At 42.0% G+C, this 27,336-nt stretch overlaps 1 protein-coding gene across 2 annotated transcripts in view; it reads left to right on the top strand.

The window, feature by feature from the left end:
- The window catches only part of atrx (ATRX chromatin remodeler), a 32,576-nt gene extending 5,298 nt beyond the window's left edge, over positions 1-27,278 (top strand). For both annotated transcript variants that reach the window (XM_068325252.1, XM_068325253.1), the window contains exons 9-34: positions 151-220; positions 778-941; positions 1,021-1,185; positions 1,312-1,426; positions 1,527-1,626; positions 1,892-2,068; positions 3,162-3,303; positions 3,770-3,879; positions 5,799-5,945; positions 6,077-6,254; positions 7,860-7,997; positions 8,094-8,269; positions 8,362-8,479; positions 9,517-9,647; positions 9,892-9,986; positions 10,124-10,263; positions 10,901-11,054; positions 11,628-11,728; positions 12,347-12,455; positions 12,575-12,752; positions 14,039-14,230; positions 21,478-21,627; positions 24,026-24,142; positions 24,843-24,938; positions 25,045-25,173; positions 25,741-27,278. In XM_068325252.1, the coding sequence (XP_068181353.1) occupies positions 151-220; positions 778-941; positions 1,021-1,185; positions 1,312-1,426; positions 1,527-1,626; positions 1,892-2,068; positions 3,162-3,303; positions 3,770-3,879; positions 5,799-5,945; positions 6,077-6,254; positions 7,860-7,997; positions 8,094-8,269; positions 8,362-8,479; positions 9,517-9,647; positions 9,892-9,986; positions 10,124-10,263; positions 10,901-11,054; positions 11,628-11,728; positions 12,347-12,455; positions 12,575-12,752; positions 14,039-14,230; positions 21,478-21,627; positions 24,026-24,142; positions 24,843-24,938; positions 25,045-25,173; positions 25,741-25,965 (3,617 nt within the window). In that variant the 3' untranslated portion in view covers positions 25,966-27,278. The remainder of the gene's footprint in view (positions 1-150; positions 221-777; positions 942-1,020; positions 1,186-1,311; positions 1,427-1,526; positions 1,627-1,891; positions 2,069-3,161; positions 3,304-3,769; positions 3,880-5,798; positions 5,946-6,076; positions 6,255-7,859; positions 7,998-8,093; positions 8,270-8,361; positions 8,480-9,516; positions 9,648-9,891; positions 9,987-10,123; positions 10,264-10,900; positions 11,055-11,627; positions 11,729-12,346; positions 12,456-12,574; positions 12,753-14,038; positions 14,231-21,477; positions 21,628-24,025; positions 24,143-24,842; positions 24,939-25,044; positions 25,174-25,740) is intronic.
- The last annotated feature ends 58 nt before the right edge of the window (positions 27,279-27,336 follow it).

A 27,336-nucleotide genomic window follows, 5' to 3' on the forward strand; every position in this document is an offset into this window, starting at 1 on the left:
ATCTTCAAAGTTAAGTTATTAGTTTGTTGGATTTACCGATGTTTGCCTTACCAAAACTGAAGTAAAGAACTTTCAGAGAGATGTCAAATGTCTCATTTGTGACTTGTAGTGCGCGCCCATTAACATCATTTGTGTAATTTGGTTGTTTAGGAGAAGAAATGGATGATAAAGAGGCAGTTTCTCAGGTTTATGAAGATGATGATGATGATCCTGAAAACAGGTATGTAGAAAACAGTCATTTCAATGTTTCAGCGACAGTGAAAGCAGTTTTTCTTATATCATTTGTACTCATAATACTTTCACAACGAAAAGGCCGTTTGGAAAAGAAACCAGTTGTTTGTTTCTATGACAACACCCCACAAGAGCTATCGCTGTAGTCCACCCCGGTCCTTCAGGTTGTGGGTAAAGAGGAGCAAAGGGGTGTGCTTGTTCTGAATGATGAGTAATGCTGTGTCAGTCTTTGATTCCAAAGTCATGACTGTGAGGCACCCCAAGACTCTGTGTTTATACAAGTAGTAAAGGAGTGCATCCCATAGTGACAGCCCACTCATGTTAATCAGAGACGAAGCTAAGGTACTGTGTTTTCTATTCACCAGGCAAAAGGATAAATTTGACATTCCTGTAATCAGAATAAAGTTACTGTAATTGCTGTGTTTAACTACCACATTGACTGTATTTTCAGTTATATTTGATTAACTTACAGTCAGTGTTGGTGAATAAGTTTAATTTTTTCAAGATAATCTAAAATATTTTTCTTCTTTTTTTTTTTTACTGAAGAATTGCGAAGAAGATGCTTCTTGCCCAAATAAAATCAAACTACTCTTCTGGAGCAGAGAGCTCCTCTGATGATAATGAAGGAGCAGAAAAGGATGAAAAATCCCCTAAGAAAGTTAAAACAGAGGATGCAGATAAAGAGGATGAAGAAGAGGAAGAGCAGCAAGGTAACATAATTACTCAACATACGTATGGTTTGTCAAAAAATTGTTCGTCGTGTCAAAGTATTTTCTCCTCCCTTTGAAGATGAGGATTCAGACGACTCCAGTTCTGATGTCGAAGTGAAGAAGCGTGGCAAACGCCACAAACTGCTTCGGCATAAGCTGTCTCTGAGCGAGGGCGAATCAGGAGAGGAGAAATCTACCACTAAAGAGAAGAACGCAGGAGGCAAGAAGAAGTCACGGCAGAAAGGTTACCTGAGTTTTTTATTCGCTTTGTGTGTTAATGCTCATATTAGTACAGTAATAATGGTGCCGATACCCGTCGCAGTCAGATAAGACTGACCTTTGTCTTCCTCTTTTTTTTTCTGCCTGTCAGTGGGCAGCGATGACTCCGACGACTCAGACTTTGAGAAATCAGGTTCCAGCGCGGAGTCTGGAATAAGCGAGGAGCTCAGTGAATCAGAGAATGATGGGAAACGTCGAAAAACTAGGTGAGAAGAAAGTCCAACATATCAATGGCAGAAATGTATCGCTGCTATTGTGTCTTCAGTTGAGCTGCAAATGTTCATGTGACTTATGATTTCTCTTTAGATCTTCAAAGAAAAAGGATGAGGAGAAGCAGAGAAGTTATAAGCAGAAGAAGAAGCGTCGTAGGATCAAAGTTCAGGAGTCCTCGTCCAGCAATGAGAAGGTATTGAAAATGGGGACCACTTGGCAGGGGTCTTGTAGTAGCTCTGGACTTTCCAAAAGTTTTTTTCCATAACAGGATTTTCCAGGTGAAGGAGATTGGCCCCCAGTCTGTTTTCTAGTCAAGTCATGCATGACACAAAATGTTATTGGAACTCACCCCTCGAGCATCTTGTGAAAATTATTGCGGGTGCAATTAATCATTGGAAGTGAATTTTTTTCCCAAGGGCTAGAGATCAGAGGGCTAAACTTAATGCTCATTTCCACAGACTGGAGAGGAGGGCGATGAAGGAGAAGATGGAGAGGATCGCAAGGGCCGTAAAAAGATCCGTAAAATCCTTAAGGATGACAAGCTGCGGACAGAGACCAGGGATGCTCTGAAAGAGGAGGAGGAGAGGAGGAAACGTATTGCTGAGAGAGAAGAACTCAGGAAGAAACTACGAGAGGTATGGAAAAAGAAACTGACTGAGTTTGAACCCCTGAGCTGCTCTGGTCTCAACAGTATGATTGGTTGGTGGCGTGAGAGAAAATCCTGCATTACAGGTTAAATCCTGAAGTTTTATCTGTCATGATAGCAGATGGTGTAATCTACGTAAGCAGTCTGTGGCTTTCTTTAAAAGACAGTGTCACATGCTATTTCTGCGTTTCCGCAATTTGAAACTTGGAACTTTGGGGCTGAGATGCTTTCAGTCAGTTTGGTGCTCAGTCTGCTTTTGTTCAGAGTTAACAAAGAAAATGTTTGCTCATGTTATGTTGACTCAAACTGATTCGCCATTTTTGTTAGTCGCATCAGAGGAAATTTGTCCTTGTCCAAGCTCCAGTAGAAGTTGGGTAGGGAGAGAAGCTGATGTTGAATCATGTCAATAATTTCTAACTCCTCTCTTCCACTTCTTTTGCAACCTGTTGTTGTGCTCTTTAGATTCCAGAGACCAAACAGTTCCTTTATATGCAAATATTTTCATTAAGTCCCCACAGAAAAAAAAGAACAGCTGTGTGTTATCTGTGCTCTTGTCAAATGCAGCCGAATAAAAATCAACAGCACAAGCTTTAAATGTTTTCCCCATGTCTTGCTATAAGTTGAGCTACCTCATAGCTGGCTGTGGAAGGATTCTCTTGTTTGCTAGCTGCCGTTTGTTTAGCTTTCGCTCAGCGCTGATGCTTTTTGTTTTGATCTCTTGCAGAATTTTTCATTCATTGATGAAAAATCTTCTCGAAGGCAAAGCAAGATGAATGAATGAGATTACTGTGTTGAGTATTCAAAGAGTTTCAAGAAGTACTTGGCTGCATAGATGGCCATTATACAAACGTCAGCTTGCTTGTACTATTTAGACCATCACAAGATATATCTGATTTCAACTTTGATGGCTGCTCTTTGAATCGTGGTTCAACTTAAAGTAAAAAGTCATTGTTTTAATTCATGCAGAATATGCAGGATTTTGCATGGCACAATGGCACATTTGTGTATTCTCATGACATGAAAGAACTGTGAAATGCGTACAATATGTCGTCTTTTACCCGTCTCTTCTTGTAATCCTCCAGGAGATGGTGGTGGATGAAACTTCCCAGGTGACCTGTCCCATCACCACCAAGCTGGTGCTGGATGAGGATGAAGAAACAAAGGAGCCGATTGTGCAGGTGCACAGGAACCTTGTCACAAAGCTCAAACCTCACCAGGTTGACGGTAAGGAAAGTTAATTCAGCCAGAGAGCACAAACCTCCCTAAAGGCATCTCAGTTTCCCCAATGTGTTATTGTATGGAAAACCAATAGTCTGAAAGTCCGACTCTTATTAAGATCATGAAATCCTACCTCTAGAATTTGGATTTTGTTATCTAGTTATTGAAGAAGAATTTTCCACCCTTCTGTCCGTTGTCATGATAAATCTAAAGTTTATGGGTAACTGATAAAGAATTCTAAAACTGATTTGTGGCTTTGCGTTTAAAAAAATTAATTGGGGTCTTTCTTGTCATTGGTCCAATCCTCCAATGGAGTTTCAGGAAAATGTTTTTAGTAGTTTTAATGTCAAAGCACACAAACCAGTGGGGGTGAAAGCTGGACCTGGTTGCCAGAGGTCAAGACTCTCATATGCTCATGCAGTAGTGTGAGGCTTCCAACCTTTGTGTTTTTGTTCTCATTTTTTTGCTGCAGGGGTGCAGTTCATTTGGGACTGCTGCTGTGAATCTTTAAAGAAGATTGAGAAGTCTGCTGGATCTGGCTGTATTCTCGCCCACTGTATGGGGCTGGGAAAAACTCTACAGGTACGCCGGAGACAGGAAAATGAAAGTTATACTGAAGCATGCGTCTTAGCTTGGATGTAAATGTATTCCCCTTGGACAGTTCTGTGCTAACCTTTAGATGAGGAATTTGTTTTAGTTACCGGTAAATTGAATTTGACAAGGAAAGCTAACCTAAGGTAAAGCTGCAGTAGATAATTCAGAATGTGGTATTCCGTTCTCTCAGTCGTGCGTTCGATGGGTAATCTGAAGAAACAAATCTGACCCTAGACCAGTGGTTCTTAACCTTGTTGGAGGTACCGAACCCTGCCGGTTTCATACGCTCACTCACCGAACCCTTCTTTAGTAAAAAAAAATATTTTTTTTCCAATTTAAGACATACGTACAGTATTTTTCGCACTATAAGGCGCACTGGATTAAAAGGCGTACCTTCAATGAATGGCCTATTTGAAAAAAATGTTCATATATAAATTGCAGTGGATTATAAAGTGCACTGGATTATAAAATGCATCTGAGAACTCATCTTCAATGAATGGTCTATTTTAAAACTTTTTTCATCTATAAGGCACATTGGATTATAAGAAACTGAGGAAATTAAAGGCTTTTAGGTGCGGAAAATACTGTATATATATGTTTTACTGGTGTATTTAATGAATTGTGCATTAATGTCACCTTTTTCAAAGAACAAAACCAAGACAGTGCATGAACTCACATGAAATGACCTACCTGCAAATCAATATGACTTCAGCTGTTGTTATTGAGAGACCAGTTCAGATATGCGTGGCTTCACCTTGGCAAGTGCTACTCTTACGTCATTTCCACAGCAAAGTCTGTTTCTGTTGTTTTCCACGCAGCTTAAGGAAGTGTTACTTTACTTTTGCCAGTGCGAGACTAGAGTTGCTCAACTTGACATTGCAAATCATGCAGAACGCTGACTCCCATCACGTTCCGTTATACAGTACATGTAAATTCATGTTGCACATATTCGTCCGACCACTTTCTTTTTTTGTTCAACATAGTTACTATGAATTAAAATATTAAGAAAGCAATCACATGACGTACCATTGCGACAGGCATAAATCGACTTATGAGTGCGCAAAATCCCACATAGCACATGTAGGCTAATTGATGTAGCATGATGACCTGCAGCCGGTGATGGCTAAGGGGACGTGTCATCACAAATTGACACGATGTGTCAAACGTACACCTGACACATCATGTCGGATGTTTTTCTTGACCTCCGTCTCCGCCGAACTCCTGAGAACGACTCACCAAACCCGTAGGGTTCCATCGAACCCAAGTTAACCACTGCCCTAGACCCATGTAGTGCCCCTAATACCGTTTACAAGAAGCTACTGCATATGAATTAAAATAGTGAAAGGTTTACAAAATATACATTCACAAATAATGGAACTACATAGCACTAGGATTGTTGTGTTTTTGCTCTGAAAAATGTGTTTGAAAAACTTTCCTCTTTCAAATTGTGAAAGTTCATGTGTGAACTAATTTTTTTTCTTTCGAACTACACTATTTTTGTGCAGACGGTAAGGTGTAACTACATCCACCTTGGGTGACTTGGGTAACTGTACATAGTTAGATAGTCACCCATTCATGAGAAGAGGCATGTTTTGTCTGTTATACACAAAGAGTTCCAACACAAAAGCGCTCACAAAGCCTTAAGCAGCAGGGTCGTGATTTTTGGGGATGAGATTTGGGAGTTTTTCAATACAAAATAAAAGTACCGTGTAGTTAAATTTTGAGCTGAAGGCAGGCATAGCTACACCTGATAACTAACACCAAACAACCTAGATGGTTAAAGAGCAACAAGGCTAAAAGGAAAAATGTCTGTTTTCCAAACCTGCAGTACAAGAGCCTGCTAGTGATGACTTTGTGTCTGCCCACTGCTCAGCATATCTAAGTGTAGTTCCGCTTTTGTCCCGTAGGTGGTGACATTTCTCCACACTTTGCTGCTTTGTGAGAAGCTTGAATTCACCACGGCTCTGGTGGTTTGTCCCCTGAACACTGTCCTGAATTGGCTAAATGAGTTTGAGAAGTGGCAACATGGAATGAAGGACGAGGAGAGTTTAGAGGTAAGGATGCTTTTATAACTTTAAATTATTCCCATTCAAAGGGGTTGCTATTTTTTGTATGTTGTACTTTTGTATTTATACAAATGCTGAATGTTTTTTTTAAAAGTATTATCTTTTGTCTTGTCTTCCAGGTGACTGAGCTGGCCACAGTAAAGAGGCCACAGGAGCGAGCATATGCCCTGCAGCGATGGCAAGAGGATGGGGGTGTTATGATCATGGGTTACGAGATGTACCGAAACCTGACGCAGGGCAGAAACATCAAGAGCAAGAAGCTCAAAGAGACTTTTCAGAAGACGCTGGTGGATCCAGGTACAGTAATATGTTTGACCTGTTGGAATAATTAATAAAGATTTAAGTTATGAGTAATTTGGTGCCGTATAAGTGACTGACTTTCATCCTGATGTGGTCAACTGTCACATATGGCATTAAAAGGATGCATTCCTACCTTTGGGCTCAGGCTTTCATATTGTTCATTCATCATCATGAACACAAGATGATTACAATCTTCTTGTCTTCAGCTGTTTATCCAAAGTACGGTCAGGTTGCCGGAGCCTATCGCAGTTGATTTCGGACGAGAGGTGGTGTACACCTCGGACGATTGGCCAGCTCATCACATGGCCACAGATAGACAAACAAACATTCATGCTCAAACTCACACCAACAACCAATTTAACATGTCTAAACTGAACGTTTCTGGTGGTAGGAGAAAGCCGGAGAACCCAGATAGAACCCACAAGAACACAGGGAGAACGTACAAACTCCACACAGATGTGGAATCCAACCCGGGAGTCTGACTCATCGAATCCTTAATTAATGCATCTTCTAACAACTACAAGATGATGTTAATTGTGTGGGGTTATTTTGGAATGTTAAGCTCATAAAAGACTAGTTGTGCTTGTAAATGAAGGTGAGGCATGGCTGTGATGTAGGTGTTAGGTTGTTTTTGATTGAAGGTTCATTAAAGTGTGGCTGCAGTGTTCTCGTTTGCGTGCATCCTCGCGTCTTTGACGCACATTTTTTGACAGGGATGCACTATCATCAGACAGCGTGCGGCCCTGGGACGCAAGCTTTAAATGCACTTCCATTCAACAAAAATAATCACAATTTCTGGCATGGCTAAATATCAACACCCAAGACAAAATCCAGCTTAGAAAAAATTTGTGGAGAAAGCTCTGTCGGCTTGGTGCAGTGAACACAGGAGAATATATGAATTGAATGCCAAGAAAACTACTGAGTGAAACGCAAAAAGGAAAAAAAAACTATTACTTGTATTATCTTTCTTGATTTCTTAAACTTTTTTTTTTTTAAATAATGACCAATTTTCTTTTTTTTTCTTTTTTACTGAAACAGTTATGACATTGTTATTGATAAAATAGTTAAAATTAAGTTTGTTTAGTTTTTATATTGTACTATTGGCAAAACTCAATCTATATGTACCTTTCTACCATATATTCTGTTATAACTTTTGGGATGCATGGGATGCAACGTCATGTTGGGATGCACAAATATTTTGTTGAAATGCATCCCAGGGATGCACTAGTTTCTTGAGGTAAAATGAACTCTGGCTGGTCAGTGTTTGTTTTTGGGTTTTTTTACTTTGCAATTATATTACAGATTGTCATCCATAATAAATTGATCCCCTAATGACACCACCCATATGTGGCATTTGTCAAATTATTTTTCTGCTATGTTTGTGTTTGTAGAAGAGTAAGTGGTAATGATTTTGTGTGTGATTGTTAGTATTTAGTGAGATTAACCCACATCTATGCAATAACTATTCGGTGTCCGGTATTAAAGACGTCCACATGTCAGAAAAGAACTTAGACCAGCTACCTGCTCCAGCTGTCTTGTGAGAAATTTTCCTCTGGTTGTACTTCAGCCTGTAATGAGCTTTTTCTTCTTTACCTTCACCAGGGCCAGACATAGTAATCTGTGATGAAGGTCACATCCTGAAGAACGAAGCGTCTGCAGTATCCAAAGCAATGAATTCCATTCGGACGAAGAGGAGGGTTGTACTGACCGGAACACCACTGCAAAACAACCTTGTTGAATGTGAGTCTGCCTGATTATAAAGACTGTGTTAGACAAAACTTTTGTGTGGTTGCGTTTCGATGCATCTGAAACTTGTGATTGATGTCTTCCTACCAGACCACTGCATGGTGAACTTCATTAAGGAGAACTTGCTGGGGTCTATTAAGGAGTTCAGGAACCGCTTCATCAACCCCATCCAGAATGGTCAGTGTGCCGACTCCACATTTCAGGATGTCCGGATCATGAAGAAGAGGGCTCACATACTTTATGAGATGCTGGCTGGCTGTGTCCAGGTAAAAGAAAGCTGATTGAAACTATTTATGTTCCCTTTCACATCCCTTGATTGTGCCTCCTAAACAGAACAATCCCTTTCTGTTTCCCACAGAGGAAAGATTACACTGCCCTCACCAAGTTCCTGCCTCCAAAGCACGAGTATGTGTTGTCAGTCCGAGTGACTCCGATCCAGTGTAAACTCTACAGATACTACCTGGAGCACTTCACAAGTGAGAACTACGCACTAACCCACGCTCTAGCTGTGTTCAAAATTCTCAAAAGGTTTCAGGCGTTAGGAGAGGTGGAGCCCCTAGTGGCTGCTGAGAGGGTTTTTTAATTGTCAAGTCTAGTTACCCAGACAGGGATTTAAGTGTAGTTGAACACTGAAACAAATCAATGGAGAATTCCACTGGAAAACAAGCACAGTCTCCTACTACTAGGTTAAACCTTACTGCTGGAGTCTTGTTTCTCTTGAGTTACCTCTTGACTGGATGTTATTTATTTTTTCGATGGGCGGAAGGCCTCTCTGATCTCTTTTTGTGCTGTATTGTTAAGTCATTTAGTGGACTTTACTCTTTGTGTGTGTGAGTGAGTGAGAGAGAGCGAGAGAGTGGCAGCTGGCAGAATGCTGCAGGCACGGTTTAAGCCCATTTTCCCACGTCTCCCTAATGAAGAGCTCTGGGAGACAGAGAACAGAGGGTGGGGGAAGGTAAAAGGGGGGTTAATGTGGAGGTATAAAGGAAAGGGAAAGAAATTTAGACTGAGGAGGGGCCAGAGGTTTTACACTAAAAGTGAAAACAGAGAACACTTGAGCCGGCATTTATAAAGAGGAGTGATGGGGGGTTTGGTGGTTTGTTTCTGTGGCTCATTAGTCCAGGTTGTCCACAGGGCACAGAGCTGATGTTGTGCTTGGCTCGGCACCTTCACCCTGGTGTCTTCAGGCTCAAGAATGGCCACGCGTGTTAGTTATGTTAAACCTACTCTAACTTTTAACTTCACTGGATCAACATCGAACAGATGCCACAAACTTGTTCGCAAATGCAACAGTTGAACAGATCAGACTAGAGAAGTGTGATATATATTTTTTATTTGAAAAGGAATGACTTTGCGACAGTCTGTCCTTAGTCAGGTGGTAAGAGGTCAACATCAATGTTTTGTTTCACCGCCCGATTCACACCAGTCTATTTATGAAGAGATTGAGGGCATGTGGTCGGCTATATAATGCAAACACACATCCATCTTCCTCCAACCTTTCCCTTGTCTGCAGGTGTGGGGAGTGCTTTGGAGGGGAGCCGGGGCCGCACGGGGACCAAACTCTTCCAGGATTTCCAGATGCTCAGCAGAATTTGGACGCATCCCTGGTGCCTTCAGCTGGACTACATCAGTAAAGAAAACAGGGTAGGGGCGGGGACGTCGAGATGCAGCTACACTAAACACCAATCCAAAAAACTGGGAATACATTTGTACAAATTGTACCCATGGTGGAATAACAAAAGAAATGGCGTGCTGACAGGTCAAGCACAAAGGGAGAACATAATGCATACTGCCACAGTCGGAAAAAAACTTTGCTATTATGCATCTGCCGCTCAAAATCCAGTGTTAAGTTATAGTTATTACTAACATGGGTGTCCTTCTCTCCCAGGGTTTCTTTGATGAGGATAGTATGGATGATTTTATCGCCTCAGAAACCGAAGAGTCTTCAATGAGTCTGACCTCTGACGATGAGAGAACGAAAAAGTAAAATACAGGTTCCACTCTGTGTCTCCTTGGTGGACATTTATGCAGAGATGACCTCAATTAACTGCCCTTCTCTCTCTCTTGCATCTGTTTCTCTCACTGTCACTGTCTCCTCCACCATTCCTCCCTCCCAATAGGAAAAAGAAGCAAGGGAAAGGAAAAAAGAAGGGATCTGATGATTCGGATAGTGATGACGTGGAGGTCATCAAGGAGTGGAACAGCAGCTCTCGTGGCAGAAATGGAGAGGGTCGGAACAGACCAGAGCCTGTAAAGGAACGTAAGTTGGTTGGTTGACCACGTGGGGGCTTTTCTGGCAGTCAGAGGAGACAGATCTACATGTAGGGGGAGATGTCGATTTTTGTGCTTTTACTCACCCATACATTCAGAACTTCTCACAATTGCTGGCTCCTGGCCAAACAGATGACTTTTTTTCTCATTAAATAGCATCAACTGACAAGTTGTTGATGAGCCATGTATTATTTTTTTTATGCAAAGCATCCTTTACTTCATAACAACGTGAGCACGGTCATACAAAAAAACTCCTTTCTGTGTGGATCACTGCTGAGTCCACGCGGCTGTAGCTTTGTGCTCAGTCCAGAGGTTGTGTCCTAGAAAATTGTGTTCAATGTGTGAAGCTCACCCTGTGCTTGTTTGTGGATGAGCAGAAGCACAAAGCCACACAAATCAGTTAAGTTGATGAGAGATACAGCATTAAACATATTATCATTATTATCATGTTGATTTGACCCAACATTCTACAATTATTGTTGTTGAGTGGTGTTCAGAGCACCAATTGTAGATCTGTTGACAGCTAACATCTGAGTAACGTGGCAGAAAAAGGCCTCCTGCTGAAACTGTCTGTGATGCAGACCGTACCGACTGCACGAAGTGTAACCTTTTCATTTTTCGATCAGCTCCTCCCCCCGTCAGCTCCACGCCAGGAAGTCCCACCGCTGACTGGCACAGGGAGTTTGTTACTGAAGCTGATGCCGAGATCTTGGAGCATTCTGGAAAGATGATGCTTCTCTTTGAGATCCTGCGCATGGCAGAGGAAGTAGAAGACAAAGTGTAAGTGTCTCTTTCCTGGTTGTGAAAATAAAGCCTTGGTCTTTGGTGTGACTGACAGTTGTTTGTGTTAATCACAAGTCATTGTTACAAAGAGAATGAAACTTCTTTACACTGAAAACCAGCAAGAAGCAGCAAGAAGCTGTGATCTATAAGAGTTTGTGTTTAGCGAGACATATACAATGAAGTAACATGGAAAACAGTGACTTCTGTTGACATGTTATTTATCTCATCCTCTCTTAGGAGGGTGAGGCTCTGTTTCCCCAATGTAAAGAGTTTTTTTTCTCACTGGATTTTCTTCATTTAGTTAATCCTACCTACTTTTAAAGCTTCTTGTTGTGGTCCACACAAATTATTCGTTATTGAAATGTCACACCGCTGTCCTGTCCCACTGCCTTGTATTCATGCAGACACCTGATTTGAGCACTGTTACTGCCTTCTGACAGAACCCCCTTTATGGTGGTTTCATTGTGTTCATACTGAACAACTGGGCAGAATGAGGGGAGAGTCTGTGCTAAAGGGGCTTGAGTGAGACTAGCTGTGCTGTCATGACTCTGATGTATCTGCTGTTCTCAGGTTGGTGTTCAGTCAATCTCTCATCTCTCTGGACCTGATCGAGGATTTCTTGGAGCTTTCTTCCAGAGCCGAGGATGATGACAAAGTTTCTCCATACAAAGGTGTGGTCTTTTATTTATTCATCGAGTTTTCACCATATTAAGCTTTTTGTATGGTTAACAACATAAGGTGGAACTTTTTTGAAGGAAACGAGCTGTAGACAGATGTAACAATAACAACTCCATCCAATGAAGTATTTTCTGAGGAGATGTAGGGTTCGACTTCTAAGACTTCCCACATGCATCATGTATTCTTGTACACACTGATGTGCTTATTACCCTTAAACACACGCAGACGCACATGTGCACGGCACCGCTGGTGTAAGGTCATGTTCCGAATTAAAATTCAGCAGCTGTTTTTACTTTCATTTCGAAAATGATTAGACCTTGACTTTTTATTCCACAAAAAAAAATGTTTGCTCAAGGGTTTGTAATTTGTAATGAAAAGATCACAGTGCCGTAATTGGAAACATACTGAATTGTTGGTCGTGAAGGCTAGTGGGTAGTGGGAGGTTGGGGGGGTGCCATCTTGAAGGCTAAACATGACTGGCTTCTAACCAACACAACCATCTATCTTCTTGGTGACAGGGGAAAGGCCTTGTTTATGGTGACATGTGATTTTGAAGGTTTGGCGGATGTTAAAGAGTCATAACAGATTATTAAACTGTCAAATATGTGTAGGTGACGGCAAGTGGTTCAGGAACATTGACTACTATCGCCTGGATGGCTCTACCAACGCCACCACCAGAAAAAAGTGGGCTGAAGAGTTTAACGACACCAGCAACACAAGGTAATATTTATTTTCAACGTCACATTTTCACTGCTGAAGCCTAAAAATAAAAACTATTCCAGAATTCATATCCATGAGCTAACCCCTCTCTCCTCTCCCACTCATGTACCCATTTCCAGAGGCCGGCTGTTCCTCATTTCAACACGAGCCGGCTCTCTTGGCATCAACCTGGTGGCCGCCAACAGGGTCATCATTTTTGATGCCTCCTGGAACCCCTCCTACGATGTCCAGAGTATATTCAGGGTCTACCGCTTTGGCCAATTCAAGACAGTCTATGTGTACAGGTTTCTGGCCCAGGTACGATGGTGAAAGCTGTGTTGTTTCTATGCTGTGATTGGTGTCTGCTTGGTGGTCATGACTCCACTTAGGTCAGACTGTATTTTTAGCATACTATAAGGCGCACCTAAAAGCCTTTAATTTTCTCAAAAACCGACAGTGCGCCTTATAATCCAGTGCGCCTTATAAAGTGGTACCTCTACTTACAAATGTCTCTGCGTACGAAATTTTCTACTTACAAAACGCCTCAACAGGAAAAAATTGCCTCTGGTTACGAAAGAAATTTCGAGTTACGACAGATGAAAACACAGTATGGGCTGCTACTCACAGCTCCCACAGGTTCCTGAACGCAACATTCTCATAGCTGCTCTGCCATTGGCTATTACCTAGCATCCTGGCATCCCATTGGCTAAGAGGGACCTCTGTGTGTAGCTAGATCGTCCTCGTCATTCCGCCCTCGACACATGATGTGTTCTGATAGTTTTCCGTAAATATATTAACTTTTAGAGTATTCGCTATGGACCCCAAGAAAGTGACGGAGGAAAGAGGAAAAGAAAAGACCAAGAAAAGAGTTTTTTTGTCCGTACAAACAAAGCAAGAGGTCATAGAAAAGCATGAGATGGGGATGCGTTCGGTTGATCTTGCCAAACAATATGGCCGTAATGCATCTACAATCGCCATATTATTAAAACGAAAGGAAGTTTAAGGAGTTTAAGGCGTCACATGGGTGATTGGAGAAGTTCAAAAGGAGGACTGGAATTCAGTCTGTTGTTCAGCATAGTGAGGCAAGAGCACATGAACCAAAGAGGGCAAAAAACAATGAGGACAGCAGTTAAAAGGTAAATTACCGTCATTATTATTCTTTACCCTATTCTTGGTTTTTTACGTTATGCACAGCTCTCATTTATTGTGTAATAATCTAATTGTAACATGTATTTGTTACATGTTTTGATGCATTTTTATACTTTATAAAATATTAATGTCTGAATTTTGGGGGGCTTGGAACGGATTAGGGCATTTGCATGGAAAACGCGTCTCTACTTAAGAAATTTCTTGCAGAACCAATTAATTTTAATTAGAGGTACCACTGTATGTGAAAATGGTTTTAAAATAGGCCATTCACTGAGTATGCTGTAAAACCAGATACGCCTAATAATCCAGTGTGCGTAATATATAAAAAAAAGTTTTGATTTAGGCCGTTCATTGAAGGTGCGCCTTATAGTGCAGAAATGACTGTACTCCTATTTTTCAGCAAATCCATTGTCCTTTTCATGTTAAATGACTTCTAATTCTCTCTCTTCTTCCAGGGGACAATGGAGGAGAAGATTTATGACCGCCAGGTAACCAAACAGTCTCTGTCATTCCGAGTGGTGGACCAGCAGCAGATTGAAAGGCACTTTACAACCAACGAGCTGTCGGAGCTCTACACCTTTGAGCCGGACATGCTGGACGATCCCTCAGGGAAGAAGAGCAAGAAAGCTACACCCTTGCTTCCTAAGGTAGAAATTTACGTCTTTATGTTTGCCGTGTTTGTACTTAAAGTGGTGTGATATGCTGTTGTTTATGACCAAGCATATTTTTTTTTGTAAACGGTGCATACTATTGGTATTGGATTTGGTTAAACTTAATGAGGTTTTATCGTTGACCTTTGACTGATCCCCAGAGGAACTGAGGAAAACAGGCTGAAACACATTAACAGTAGTAGAATAGACTCTCTCACTCGGCAAACATGGCTCAGAATGCCACTTGTTTTTCCAGTCGTGCATGAGTAGTGTTTGCTTTCTTTTGAAGTTTAACAGTTTTGCGATAAACTGTTATTTAAACTTAATTCCAGCTTGTATCCTGCTTGGCTTTTCTGGGATCTTTCTACTTCTTCTTGTTTCTTTTCATAGTCTCGCAATTGCCTTTTCACTCTTTAATGCAGGTGCCGTGTCACGATTTGAGCCCCCTGGGGTTTAATAAGAACACATAGCCCTTAGATGGGCCATCCAACCCAGCACAGCTGCACAGATTTGTCTGTTTACTGCTATTTACTAAATAGTCTTCTCATTGCAACACTGCTGCTGCCCAGTTATAAACCAGCACTCTTTTTTCGTCAGCCATTCCTTCTCTGTTCTTTGAATTACTCCACTCTTTTCCCACTCATTTTGTTTTTACAGTCTCTGGGTTTATTCAGATCATCTTGAGTGGTTTTTACCTCGTTGCTGTAGTTGTTTTAGTAAACAGAATGAAAAAAAAAAGACCACATATCCCACCCTCTTTCCTTTTTAACTGGACAGGCCAGAGGCCCTTGAGTGCTTGTTGATAAAAAAATCTGTTTTCCATTTCCACTTTCAAAAGTTCTTCATCCCTGTTCCCTTCATGGGTGTTAACAGGTAGGAGCGCTGCAGCCTGCACTCTCCTCACCTTCTATGTTCCTCTAAGCCAGTCTAGTTAGAGTACAGCAGGGCAAACCTGTGGATGTGAAGAGGAAAGATGTGTTCTCCGAGCCTGGGACGAGTTGCACCATCTTTAATTAACCCAGTGACATTTATGTGACACTGCGTTAAATAGACTGAAAAGTTCTTTACTAGCTGACCTGTATTGGCCGGGGGGGGGGGTTAACTGTGATGTGGCGGCAGGACTTGGAGTATTATGGAAGGAATTTGCCATCTGGAATGATTTGAAGATGAGTCAGACACCCTCTGTGACTTTCAGCCAACAATCTTCTGGATAGATAGAAAATGATTTGAGGACATTTTCTAAATATTCTCCTCAACTGGCCAGGCTGAGAAGCGCGGTTTTCTCAACCACAGAGGGCACATAGCCTTTAAACCTGGTTACGATTGATGTTAATATTTGGAAAGCTGAGTTGAAGTATCAGTGTCTACATCTGTTAAAGAGAAGAACAGTTAGAACAAGTGCAAATTCCCTCCAGCTTGAAGCAGCTTTTGAGTGCATGAGACGGATAGAGTGGTGGACCAACGAAAGGCATAGAACTGTCTGACACGACTACAAACACTCCTGTTGGCTGTGAATCATCAAAGAACCAGTTGTCCCATGCTGTAATCATATCTCAAGAAAAAATGTTTTTTTGTGCTAATTTACTTTTCTTATGAGTGGAGTAGGAAACATTACTGTTGTAGAACCACTTCCTCCATTTATTTATGCTGTTCACAAGTTTGTTTGGTGAGGGGTCTCCTAAACGTCTGTGAATTATCTTTAGAAATCTTCTTCATTTGCTGCCTCGTCAGTCTGCCATATGTCTTCACATTAAATGAAGTTACATATTTATTTCACACGCTTTGAACCCTGCGGCATAAACAACAATGCAGTTAATCTACAGATATACAGTTTATGGGCTAATGGTCTCCAGCAAGCGCTCTATGAAGAAGCACAAGTGCGAGAGAGGTGGAAAAGATAACACGGTGAGGAAGATGCTACTGCAGTTTGATTGTGTTTTCAAATGACATTTTGCACTTAGTGCAAATGATTGAAAACATGCAAAGAAAGGCATGTGGTAAAGATTTTAAGTTAAAGCAATCAATCTGTCTAAGTTTGAAATATAGCTGGTTCATGTACGCTTGTCATCAGTGGACTGATGGAGACGCGTCGGAGAGGGCAGCGTTGTTTTCCTGCCCTGTTAAAGGCCCTGTTTGAACGAGAACGGTAATTACGTTTTTTTTTAGATCTCATCTCATGTTACAACACCTACCTGGACAGGTGCGGTCTACACAGTATATGCAAGAAGTTTTTCTTTCAAAATTTATTGAGGTAATATTGAAGTTCACTCAATAGTCCAGACATTACAACACTGACACCCACCTCCACCTGATGGGGGTCACTCCCCTTCAGTGTCCTTTACCTGCCTAAATCTGTCCGTGGATGCTTCCATGCCATCTTGTATTCCTCATTTTATTTCTACTTTCCTCACTGAGTCCACGCTGAAGTCTTGGTCACACACACTCTTATCCCACCCCATCCTTTCCTTGCCTTCATTGTGACCATCTGTTGCCCCAACTCTTCACTCTGTCTCTGAATGTTCAAAGCAAGCTCAATAAAGTTGTTTTTCTTCTCCCCCTGGTCTCCCCTGCCTGATGAAGGGTTATTATTTAAACCCCTCTGTTAAAGTAGGCTCTGTGCTCCTCAGAAATACTAATTGGAGACAAAAGAAGCTGGCGTGCTTCCCCCTAATGACAAAGAAGATCTCAGACATGAGATTTTTACTCACTAACCTACCCATCCTAAGAAGCCCTCCACTATTTCATCTACATCACACACATCTCTTCAATCCAACATGCGTCTACATGCACCATGACGAGTGAACATGGCATTTAGGGTTTGTTTTTTTTTGAGACATTCTTTTAGGGCATTGCTTGGCTTCACGTTGTTGGTCAAGCTGCAGCCTGTGGGCGTGTCTCACTGTACGTGCTCTCAGCAGGCGATGGCCGCGGTCGGTCATTAGGCTCTTTCAGGTACACTGACAGGAAGTAGGAGGCTGCAGTTTGGCCACAACATAGAGAGAGGCAATAACCCACACCACGTTTGTCTCATTAGAGGTAAGAATTAAATTTGAGCTTAAAAGACCCCCCACCCACCCCCCTTCAGTAACGTTCAGTAGATCTCAACTGAGGGTTACTTTATGATGAGTTGCCCAAAATCATTTTCTTCTGCTTCTGCTTACCCACCGTCATAGACTTGGGTAAGTGGTTTTCTCATTTTTCCAGAATCCTTTTTACCAACTTTCAGAAAACATGCCTGAGCCTGTCTCGTTGCAGGTGGAGAGAACGCTAATGATAGGAACAGTCAGCGGAGAGCAGTGATAGTTAGTATGTGCTGCTTTTTCACTAAGGGCACAGCACAAAATGCGCTACCTTCAGTTCCTTAGTTCGTACCTGTGCAGACCCCCAAAGGGTGTAAAGTGTGGTGCTGTGGGTGGGAAAGGCTTCCTGATTTTAAGCCTAGCCCCCACAGCGGAGAGGATTTTGGCAGAGACCCTGTTTGGAGCAGGCCAGTAGAGATATGTGTACCACTTGTGTGCAGCTGGAGCAGAGTTTTGACTGCCTGTTTAGGTATGACAAATATCTCAGCCCCTCACATTCCTCCTGTTGGGGTACCCCACCCCCCCCACCCCCTGTTGCTGTGGTTAATGCACCTGTGCATCACAAACCGTTTCTCTCAGCCAGTCACTTTGAAAAATATTCAATAAACCCCTGCATGAGTGAAGGAAGTATCGTATTTTCTGGACTATAAGTCACATTTTTTTCATGGTTTTCCCAGTCCTGTGACTTATACTCAGGTGCGACTTAAATATCAAAATATATAATTTCACATATTTGTTAATTTCACACTGACAGCTGTGAGAAGACACTCAAGGACTGTGTGCCAGTATCTCCTATTACTCCTGTACCACTGACAGTTAAAAATTTAAGCATCAACTTATAAAGACAATTGAGAAAAACTGAACATATGCTCCAAAAAGAAAATCCCATTCTGCAGACAAGCTGCAAGTAGTGAAATATGCAGCTGAAAAGGATAATGGGGCAACCGAAAGAAAGGAGTGAGCGAGAAACTTGTAAGGGACTGGTGAAAAGTGGAAGATCTTTACTCCTTTCTTTATTGTTCAAATCCCCAAAGCATATTTCCAACCAGTCTTTGACCACTGATTTACATAAATTCCTCCTCTGTGGAGCTATAATGTTAATAAATGTTCTATTACAGTGGCAATCACAAAAAAAAGAAAAGAACCGTAATTATAGAAGCGTGCCTTAGCAATTAGGACAAAACTGGTGGTTTAGGTACAGGAAGTAGGGTTAACATGGATGATAATGTTCTCAGCTTGAGAGAATATCTGATAATGTGACCAAACATCCTGCATTGATACATCCTAGTGGGTGTTTAATAGCATCAGACCTTTTATAGTTCAGTGCCACATAAGGTCTATTGGTAAGGTATGAGTTGGGGCTCATGCCAAGCTATAAAATCTACGTGAGGCCCAGCTCCAAGGCTCCCAAGTTTAAACATCCTAATTCCAAGCTGTGGAGTTATTAGAAAAAAAGAAAAAAAAGTTGCTCAACATTTTTTAATGAACTGCTGGCAAGTCTTCTATTTTCACAATATATGTATGGACCAGAATTTGGGTTAAGAATGAAATACATTTTTCCTTCGATGTAAAGAAATGGAAAAAGGTTTCCAACAAAAGTACCGGTAGGTTTAATTATTATTGGGTGTCCTGTGTGATGAGTATGTCAAGTTTTCTTTCTCTGCTGATACCTTTGCTGTTTAGAATAAAGACAGCAGATAAACTGACCCAATCTGACCCTTATTGATAGTATTTCTGTTGAGTTTATACTCCTATTCTGACAGCGAGGACTGTCAGAATGGGATCTTTCTGTTTGAATGTGACCAACATTTCCAGCTGCGTTTAAAGGATGAAGACAACCATCTTCTTTTTACATCTGAACACACACACTGAAGTTCTTCTGTAGATATCACCCTGTTGTAAAACTCAATTGTTCTTTCCTCAGAATGCAGAAGTCTAGCGGGGTGATGAACCTCTTTCTGTCTGGGCATCTGCCCTTCCAGCATCTGAGGCGCCGTCTCTTAGCCCCCGACTCACCCCTTACTAGATCAATAGGATTCTTCTTCATGGTTTTAAGTGAGACTTGCCCACACGTTTGATTCTCTCAGCAGATGGCAGCTTTTCCCCCCACAGATGACTTTAACTTTTATCATTAACTGCAATAAAATTCAGATACTGCAGAGATATTTAAAACAATCTAGATTCAGGACTTTTTTAGATGAGTTGATCGACATGAATGTTTTTTGTAAAATTCAATGCTTATATTTAAGCAAAAGAACCCAGAATGAATCTCTTGTTCAGTTGTTGTCAATTTAGTAAATTGAATAGCTGAGCCTGCTTACTTAATTTAAGAAAGAAATGCAAGATGTTCAAAGTATTACAGAAACTCCCTTGACAGTTTCAAACCATGTTAATTCCCAATCCCTTGTGGTCGAGTTCTGTTTTTGTTAGCTTAAGTCTTCTAAATGAGGAGCAGCTTCCATCCCTCTGGTCCAGACAGAAGAACAGATCAGAGATGTGATCAGTCAGCTGAGTTCATATCTGGTTGAGTCAAACAAAATAAATTGTTCAAATGATTTGTAGAGATAAAATCTTATATAAGATGCCTGCTGGCCTGCCTCAGATGCCCAGACATGTAGTTCCACAGCTGTGCACCCCTTACAACTAAAGTCAGGTAACCTACCTGTGACCTTTATTTCCCCACGCTCCCGAATATCAGAATAAACCACAATATTTGCCTTTTATGCTACTTGGACCGACAGGTCCTTCTGTACTTGTGTGTCCTCATTAGAGAGCCGAGCAGCAGCTGAACCTCTGGCTCTGCCACCGCTTCAAAATAGCTGCTTGTTCGGGGGTGGCCTGGTTTTGTCCTGATTAAGTGTGATGGCTGGGAATCATAAACATGTGTCAATGAGAAGCACGATCCCGTTCAGGGCACAAGTGTTGGAGGTTGATGTTTGTGAAACCCGCTGGCCAGTCTGCTCCTACCTGTTTTAACCACCTTATTTGTCACTCTCCATGGTTGGAAGGCCTAAAAATAGGTTGGGCAGTTTTCTTGCAGTCCATTTCTCCTCCTTTTTAGGTATCCAGTTTCACTGCATCTGGTCTGGTGTTTATTTTGTGTTTATTCAATACAATGTCTGCAATCAATGCTTAATTTCGTTGTTTGGTCTTTTCTGTTTTGCCCTTTTTTTCTGACATAATGCTGGTGACAACTATGATTAATTTTATTTGCAACCCCACACTCTTTGTCACTGTTCAAAGTGAGTCAGGGGAGGGGACCAGAGCCCCCACCGTGTGAACAGGCTCTTGTGGAGGTTAATGATGCAACTTCTGTATGACATTATTTCCAGATTGCAAAGTTCCAGTTTAATATAAAGTGAAGTAAAGACAAAGAAAAGCAAACGTGCTGCTGAGAGAGTAATTTAAACCATGTTGTGAGGAGAGCCTGGTCCAGCTCTCTTAATTTTACTCAGGTATTGTTTTCAATAACAATGTAGCCATGGCAATCAGTCCCCCCCCCCCCCCCCCCAAAAAAAAGCATCATTTATTCATGTCCGTCTGTTTTGAGTTTTCTGTTATAGGTAAATTCAGGAATTTTCTCCCTTGTCACAACTGTTGTGTGTGGGGTTTTTTTTTTAGGTCTGGCGGATTTAGTTGTCTTGTTTGCCACTTAAACAATTTGCTGTAGACTATTTATAAAGTTAATGCAGAATTTGTAGCTCCAGACTCTAGAATCAAGATTGTGTCGCTGTTCAAACTAAAGCAGTGCTTTAATTCACTGCAGATATTCTGTCCCAGACTCGGGTTAGTGCTAGCACCTTGAATCAGTGTTATTGTTCATTATCCATCTGTCCATCTTCTTGGAGACGAGACAACCGTAATTACCTCGTCTACACACACTTTTCGGTTCTTCGGGTCACAGGTGTTGCTTCATTCTATCCTAGCTGCAGTAACTTAGTTACATCGGTGCCTCACCGTCAGCGATCAGCAACCGTAAAACAGTTTAATGATCTTTTGTAGACTTATTTCATTTTTTTTCTAAAAGAATTTGTACCTCCATTCTGAATATAATGTGATGTTGTTACTGAAGAGGTCCTTGCGACCTCTGTCATCTCCACCAGAACCCGTGATGGCTTTAACGCCCCTTTCGCCCTTTACATCTGGTTGTCTTCTCTGCCCTAGGATCCTTTCTTAGCTGAGATGCTTCAGAACAATAAGGACCAGATCGTGTGTTACCATGAACACGACTCCCTGCTGGACCACAAGGAGGAGGAGGCTCTGAGCGAGGAAGACAGGAAGGCTGCTTGGGCAGAGTATGAAGCGGAGAAGAAGGTAAGCAAGGACAATGAAAGCACTCACACTGACACACACGTGCTTAACACCGGTGGATCAACGAAATGATCTACCAGTGAATCAAGCGGCTTCTTGACCTCCATCATTCTAAAGTCACTAACATCTGGTGACTTCAGTTAGTCGCTTTCACACTCACCATTAATGTGGTGATTATTTTGGCCTTCAATCAGGCGACTAACCTGCAGTTAGTATTGGAGACAGTCTTCTCTTTTATTCTCTTGTCATGTCCTGAACTCTTATCATTAGGTTAATTGTGGGAAATTAGTACACAACTACTTAGTTGACTGAGTACTTATCAGTCATTTTATCAGCAGTACAGTATTTTCCACACTCAAAGGCACACTAGATTATAAGGCACACCCCCAATGAATGACCCTGTCTCCCCAAAGAATAAATAAACAAATAAAAAATCACACATAAGGCGCACTGGATTGAGGTTACAGCTGAAAGTTGAGAACCCAATGAATGGCCTATTTTAAAACTGTTTTCATATATATAAGGCGCACTGGATTATAAGGTGCACTGTCGGTTTTTGAGAAAATAAAGACTTTTAGGTGCACCATATAGTGTGGAAAATACTTTAATATCAGACATTGAATGGTTCTGCATCATAAACATGAGGATTAATGTTCTAGGAGCAGGTTTCTCTTTCTTAACTTAATCCTGGATTCTAATTCACACTGATTACATTTCCCTCCCCTGCACTCCTCTGCATGCCTTCAGGAGCTTTTCCCTCAGCGCTCCTCTGCTTTTTAACTCATTGGCTGCCAGCCATTGCCAGAGCACAGTTCCCCATACTGTCAGCATTTTGGAGCATTTTGACTGATTTTTGAAGGCCCACAGAATATTGAGTTCTAGGACTATATACTTGAAACTATCAAAGTGTAGACTCTCTGCATTCATCAGGAAAACATTTTGTTTCTAGCCTCTTGCGTTCTTTAATTATCGGCAGGAGAACATAGGTTGGTTTTAGGAAAATAGACTTGTTCTTGACCAAAGCCGTAAAAAACACCGTGGTATATCAAGCAGGACAGTGACTTTAATGCTAATTTTTTTTAGCTTGAGTGACACTTCAACCAGGTCAACAGTTGTTTACTTCTATAAATCAACTCTGAAAAGTAGGCGTTTGATGGCAAAATAATTTATTTGCAAATATATATAACTATGTTCAACATCTACGCGATCATCTTCGCCGTCTCTTACTGTCTTATTCTCATGTAAATTACCTTATCACTTGTCCAAACGCAAGACTACTGCCACCTACACGGGCTCAGTTCACACATACACACACACACACACACACACACACACACACACACACTGCTGTAGGAGTGTGATGTTGATGGGGGAGCTCTGCCATATCGTCCTGTTTATAGACGTCAATGGCAGTGAATGTTCAGATTTGAATCGATGTCTAAAGAAGTCAATGGCAGACAGTGAGTTATGAGAACAGAGGGTTCTCATTCACAGGGAACAGTGGCGCCGGCGTCCAACGTGAGCTTTTCAGATCCACTCGTATCACTGAAATCTGAAATCATACACTTATGAACCCCGAGCTGCCACGCTAGGCTGTTTAGCATCACTTTGTAAATGATAAGCTGTGTATGAGAGACTGTAGAGTAACCTTACCTCCTAATGTCCTCACAACTTTAGAGTTGGCTGTGTGCATGAATATCAGATTTTCAGCTCAGGAAATGGAAAAAAACTGAGAAACAGATCAGGCCTTCAAACCCAACTGGCCTTCGTTCTCACTGGGAAAACTTCAACTTGGTACAGAGTGAAGCGCGCTCATCTAATAAATTTAGATTTCAGACACGGTGACGTTGGAAATGAGATGAAGTGAAGTCTGGATTGTGTGACTTTCTGTCTGCAGAACGTCTGAGGATGGAGCTGAACTCCTAGTCGCTTCTTTTTAACTCATTTATGCGAGTGTGTTGTGGTTATTTTGAGGTTTTGTACTGTTAAATCCTGCACACCTGTCTGTAACCAGCTTCAGAGACCCCACTGGCCCCCAACACACACATGCACGCACACACACACACACACACACACACACACACACCCTCCCTCCCTCCCTCGACATACCGGATGGCCAGATTACAGGGCACAAGAAAGCCATCTGCAGCAGATGCTCAATTACACACAAACATCACCATCCTCCTGGCCTTTACTGGGATGAGACTGTTTACTCGATCTCCCTCTTTCTCTCTGTCTGTCTCTCTCACGACTCACACATACAAACACACACTTTTGAGGGACGTACTGGAATAATGAAGTTAAGGAGTTTAAAAATTGGACAGGATTATTGACTGACTAGAGAGTGTCGTGTTGTCCATTGTGTATTAACACCTTCTTCTGGACGCCTCCTGTCTCTCAGGGTCTGTCCATGAGGACCAACTACCAGTCATCATACGCTCAGATGGACATGGGCTCCTCCGGCTTCTTCCCCATGAACATGGCCGCTTTGGCCACCATGACCAACCAACAGCTGGAGGTATGTAATGAGCTCCACATGCCCCCCCTTATCCCCCCCCCTCTTCCCCCACAGCACGGCGCCTCACATTCTCCAGACCCCACTCCTAATTGTGACAGCGGTCTTGTAGCTGACATGCCTGCACCGCTCCTCCACCAGAGTGTTGGTAATGCTCACCGTCTGGGGCAGCAGCTATTTATACGTGGAGACACGTATGACTGAGAGGACGGGGGCTCCACAGGGAGACGTGGGGGCTTCACTCAGTGTTGGAATGGAGAATCCGTGTAGACAGACTGTAACCATGCCCCGCTCTTCTGGTCATTACCAAATGACTGCTAATATTGATGTTATCAATGATTTTGGTTAAAATAGTCTACTGTCCCCTTCAAAATCCTTTTACGTTTTTTTTTAAAAAGTGAAAGCTATATTTTAATAAGATGGTTCAGGGTTTTTTTTATATGTATGAAAACAAACAGACTTAAAGGCGCATCTACAAGGACTCCAGTTACGATGCATAGCTGTCTGTTGCGTGTAATGAAATGAGAGCAGAAGTGAAAAACAGAATATAAATACACTATTCTAAAATATAAATGTTAACCTTATATGTTAGCAAACTAGACTTTTCTCAAAGACAGAGCTGCTATTTGCCAGGAAATACTCTGCCAGTATATCAAAAATGAGAAAAGCTCATTGTTTCCTGTTTTGTCATTCTTGTGTTCAGGACCTTATAAACCAGGGACGACAGAAAGTCATTGACGCGACAAACGCGTTAAAGGCTTTACCACGAGAGCCGCTGGAAGATACCATCGCCAGAGTGGTGAGTGTCCAGCCTCCAAAAGTGTTCTTGATAGAGTCATCTTTCGTAGTAGACGTGATGCTGGTGGAGCGCCTCTTTCAGAACGAGCTTTCCTCTCTTCCCACAGTGGAAGGATAACCCGTCGCTCACGGAGAGTCAGGTCCAGTCCATGGCGCTGGGTCGACAAGCCAGCGTGGAGCTGGAGCTCAAGCGGAGGGAGGCCGTGTACAGGGACGTCCTCACCAGGCAGCAGTCGGTAAGAACTGGCTTTCTCCTAATGTTTTTTTCATGCCTGTGATACATTCAGCAGATATAGACATTGAAACTGCTGTGAACCTCTGGCATGATGTCAGTCCTCTTCTTCTGAGAACTGCTTGTGTGACTCGGGAAATAAATATAGAAAAGAACCTCAATGAGGCGCCACTGGAGTCGTGTCTTAGACTCGCCGCTCACGAGGACCGTATGGCTGGTCTGAACGGTTAACAACGGCGCCAAAAGGGAAAGCAAGAGTTTCCGCGATACACGTGTGCCGCTCTCCCAAAAGTTTTACTTTTAGTCACTAAATCACGTCTGCTGCTAGCATACTTGAGATTGCTGAGGTGGGCAGGGTCGTGGAAGAAGAACCTGGTGAATGTCCAGCTGTATTTACAGGTGTTTCACAATTGAAAGATTTTAGTGTTTGACCTTTATTTCACAGCCACTCTTTTTCTTTTATGAATTGTTGTCTACTAAATGACAAAACATTCTTCTCTGTTTGTGTGTGTGTGTGTGTGTGTGTGTGTGTGTGTGTGTGTGTGTGTGTGTGTGTGTGTGTGTGTTCCAGCTGATGATGGTGGTGCAGAAGCTGGTCACCAACAGGAAGATGCAGGAGCAACAGCTGGCCTTGGCCAACCAGGCCAACTACCTGAACCAGCTGGCCATTCAGAACGGCATGATCGGAGGCAGCGGCATGAGCCAGATGGACCTGCTGGGTCTTTACCAGCAGCTCCACGGTCTCGGCTCCCATCAGGGCATGGGCAAGCATCCGGGGCCCTCCAAGGGCCTGTAGTTCAGAGGGACACCTTCTCAATTGCCACTCAGCCATGTGGTCCAGCCCCCTGAAAAAAAATGCACTGAGACCTCAAGCTCAAAGCAAACTGATGCACCAATCAAGAGTATGAAGTAGTTTTGAGACTAGGCCTCTGTCCACGGGGTCTTCATGTGGGATAGAGTCTCACTTCTTTGTATAGGTCACTGACAGAAGGTGGAGACTAATGTATAAATGACTGTGAAAGGACTCCATTTGAAATTTCAGCAGAAGCAAATTGTATATACTGCCTTACTCTTAGTTCTGTATTTTCATTTTTCATGTATTTAAAGACAAAAAAAAAAGAATTCAACCCCCAATGCTTTTAAGCATTGTATTGTTCTCCCCTTAAAAAAAGGGCGTCATTATTTAAACACCTTTGTTTTTATACTGTTTGAAATACCAGACCTGAGTGGGACCATTGGTGATGGGGGGTCTCTGGTGTGAAGTTTAGCCCGAGTAGATTCCTTCACCAATAGCATAGACGGCTCACGGCGCTGCGTAGTCCTGCTCTTTTTGGGAGATGTAATTGAAAAGTTGACAAACAAACAAACAAGAAAAAAAAAAAAGGCCTTATAATATTTTTTCTTTAAAGTTCTTTCTGTAACGATCTGACACTTAAGATTTGTTGAGTACCTTTTCTATTATGCTCTTAAGTGTTTACATTAGTTGTTTCTGAACATGATAATGGAATGCTTGTGTTGTTCAAAACTGCCTGCCGGTTCCCTAAGACCTTTTCCTAAAAAGAATTTCATTGTCACACGTTGGTCTAGCATAGCATTGTGCGTCCTGTTCATGGTTTATGTTTCACTTGCATTGATCCCAAGGTAGGGTGACTGGGTTTCACAAAGCACAATCAGTTCAGCCACGAGTCAAGGGCCCAAAACTGTTCCTTTCATTTGCCTGTCAAAGTTTGAAATGTGTGTTTCACGCTGGATTTTGGCTGAGCTGTGCCTTCTGCTTTGTGAGAAATGCCTTCTGGATGCTGTAGTCTCACCAGGCTGGCCCCCAGACTACCTGTGTTCTACTTTGGCACATTTTTTTTTTTTGCTTCTAAATGCTTAAACTGGTGTAGCTGTTTATTATGGGGAATATATCCAGTTCTCATTGGTGGCTCCTGTGTTTGCACAAAATGTATTTCATAAGTGTAGAAAATGTTTTTGACCCTCTTTTAAGAATGTTCATATAGCAAATACACCAACATGGTTTGCCATGACTGATCTGCTATTATCTTGATAAGTATTTAATATAACATTTAATAAAGTGACCAAAAGAGTGAACATCTGTGGTTGAGTGATTTGCAGAATTGAAATGTTTTAGTCCATTCCTGTGCTCTGACTGAATTTATCCAGA

The sequence above is a fragment of the Antennarius striatus genome, chromosome 10 (genome assembly GCF_040054535.1).
Source record: "Antennarius striatus isolate MH-2024 chromosome 10, ASM4005453v1, whole genome shotgun sequence".
Lineage (NCBI taxonomy): Eukaryota > Metazoa > Chordata > Actinopteri > Lophiiformes > Antennariidae > Antennarius > Antennarius striatus.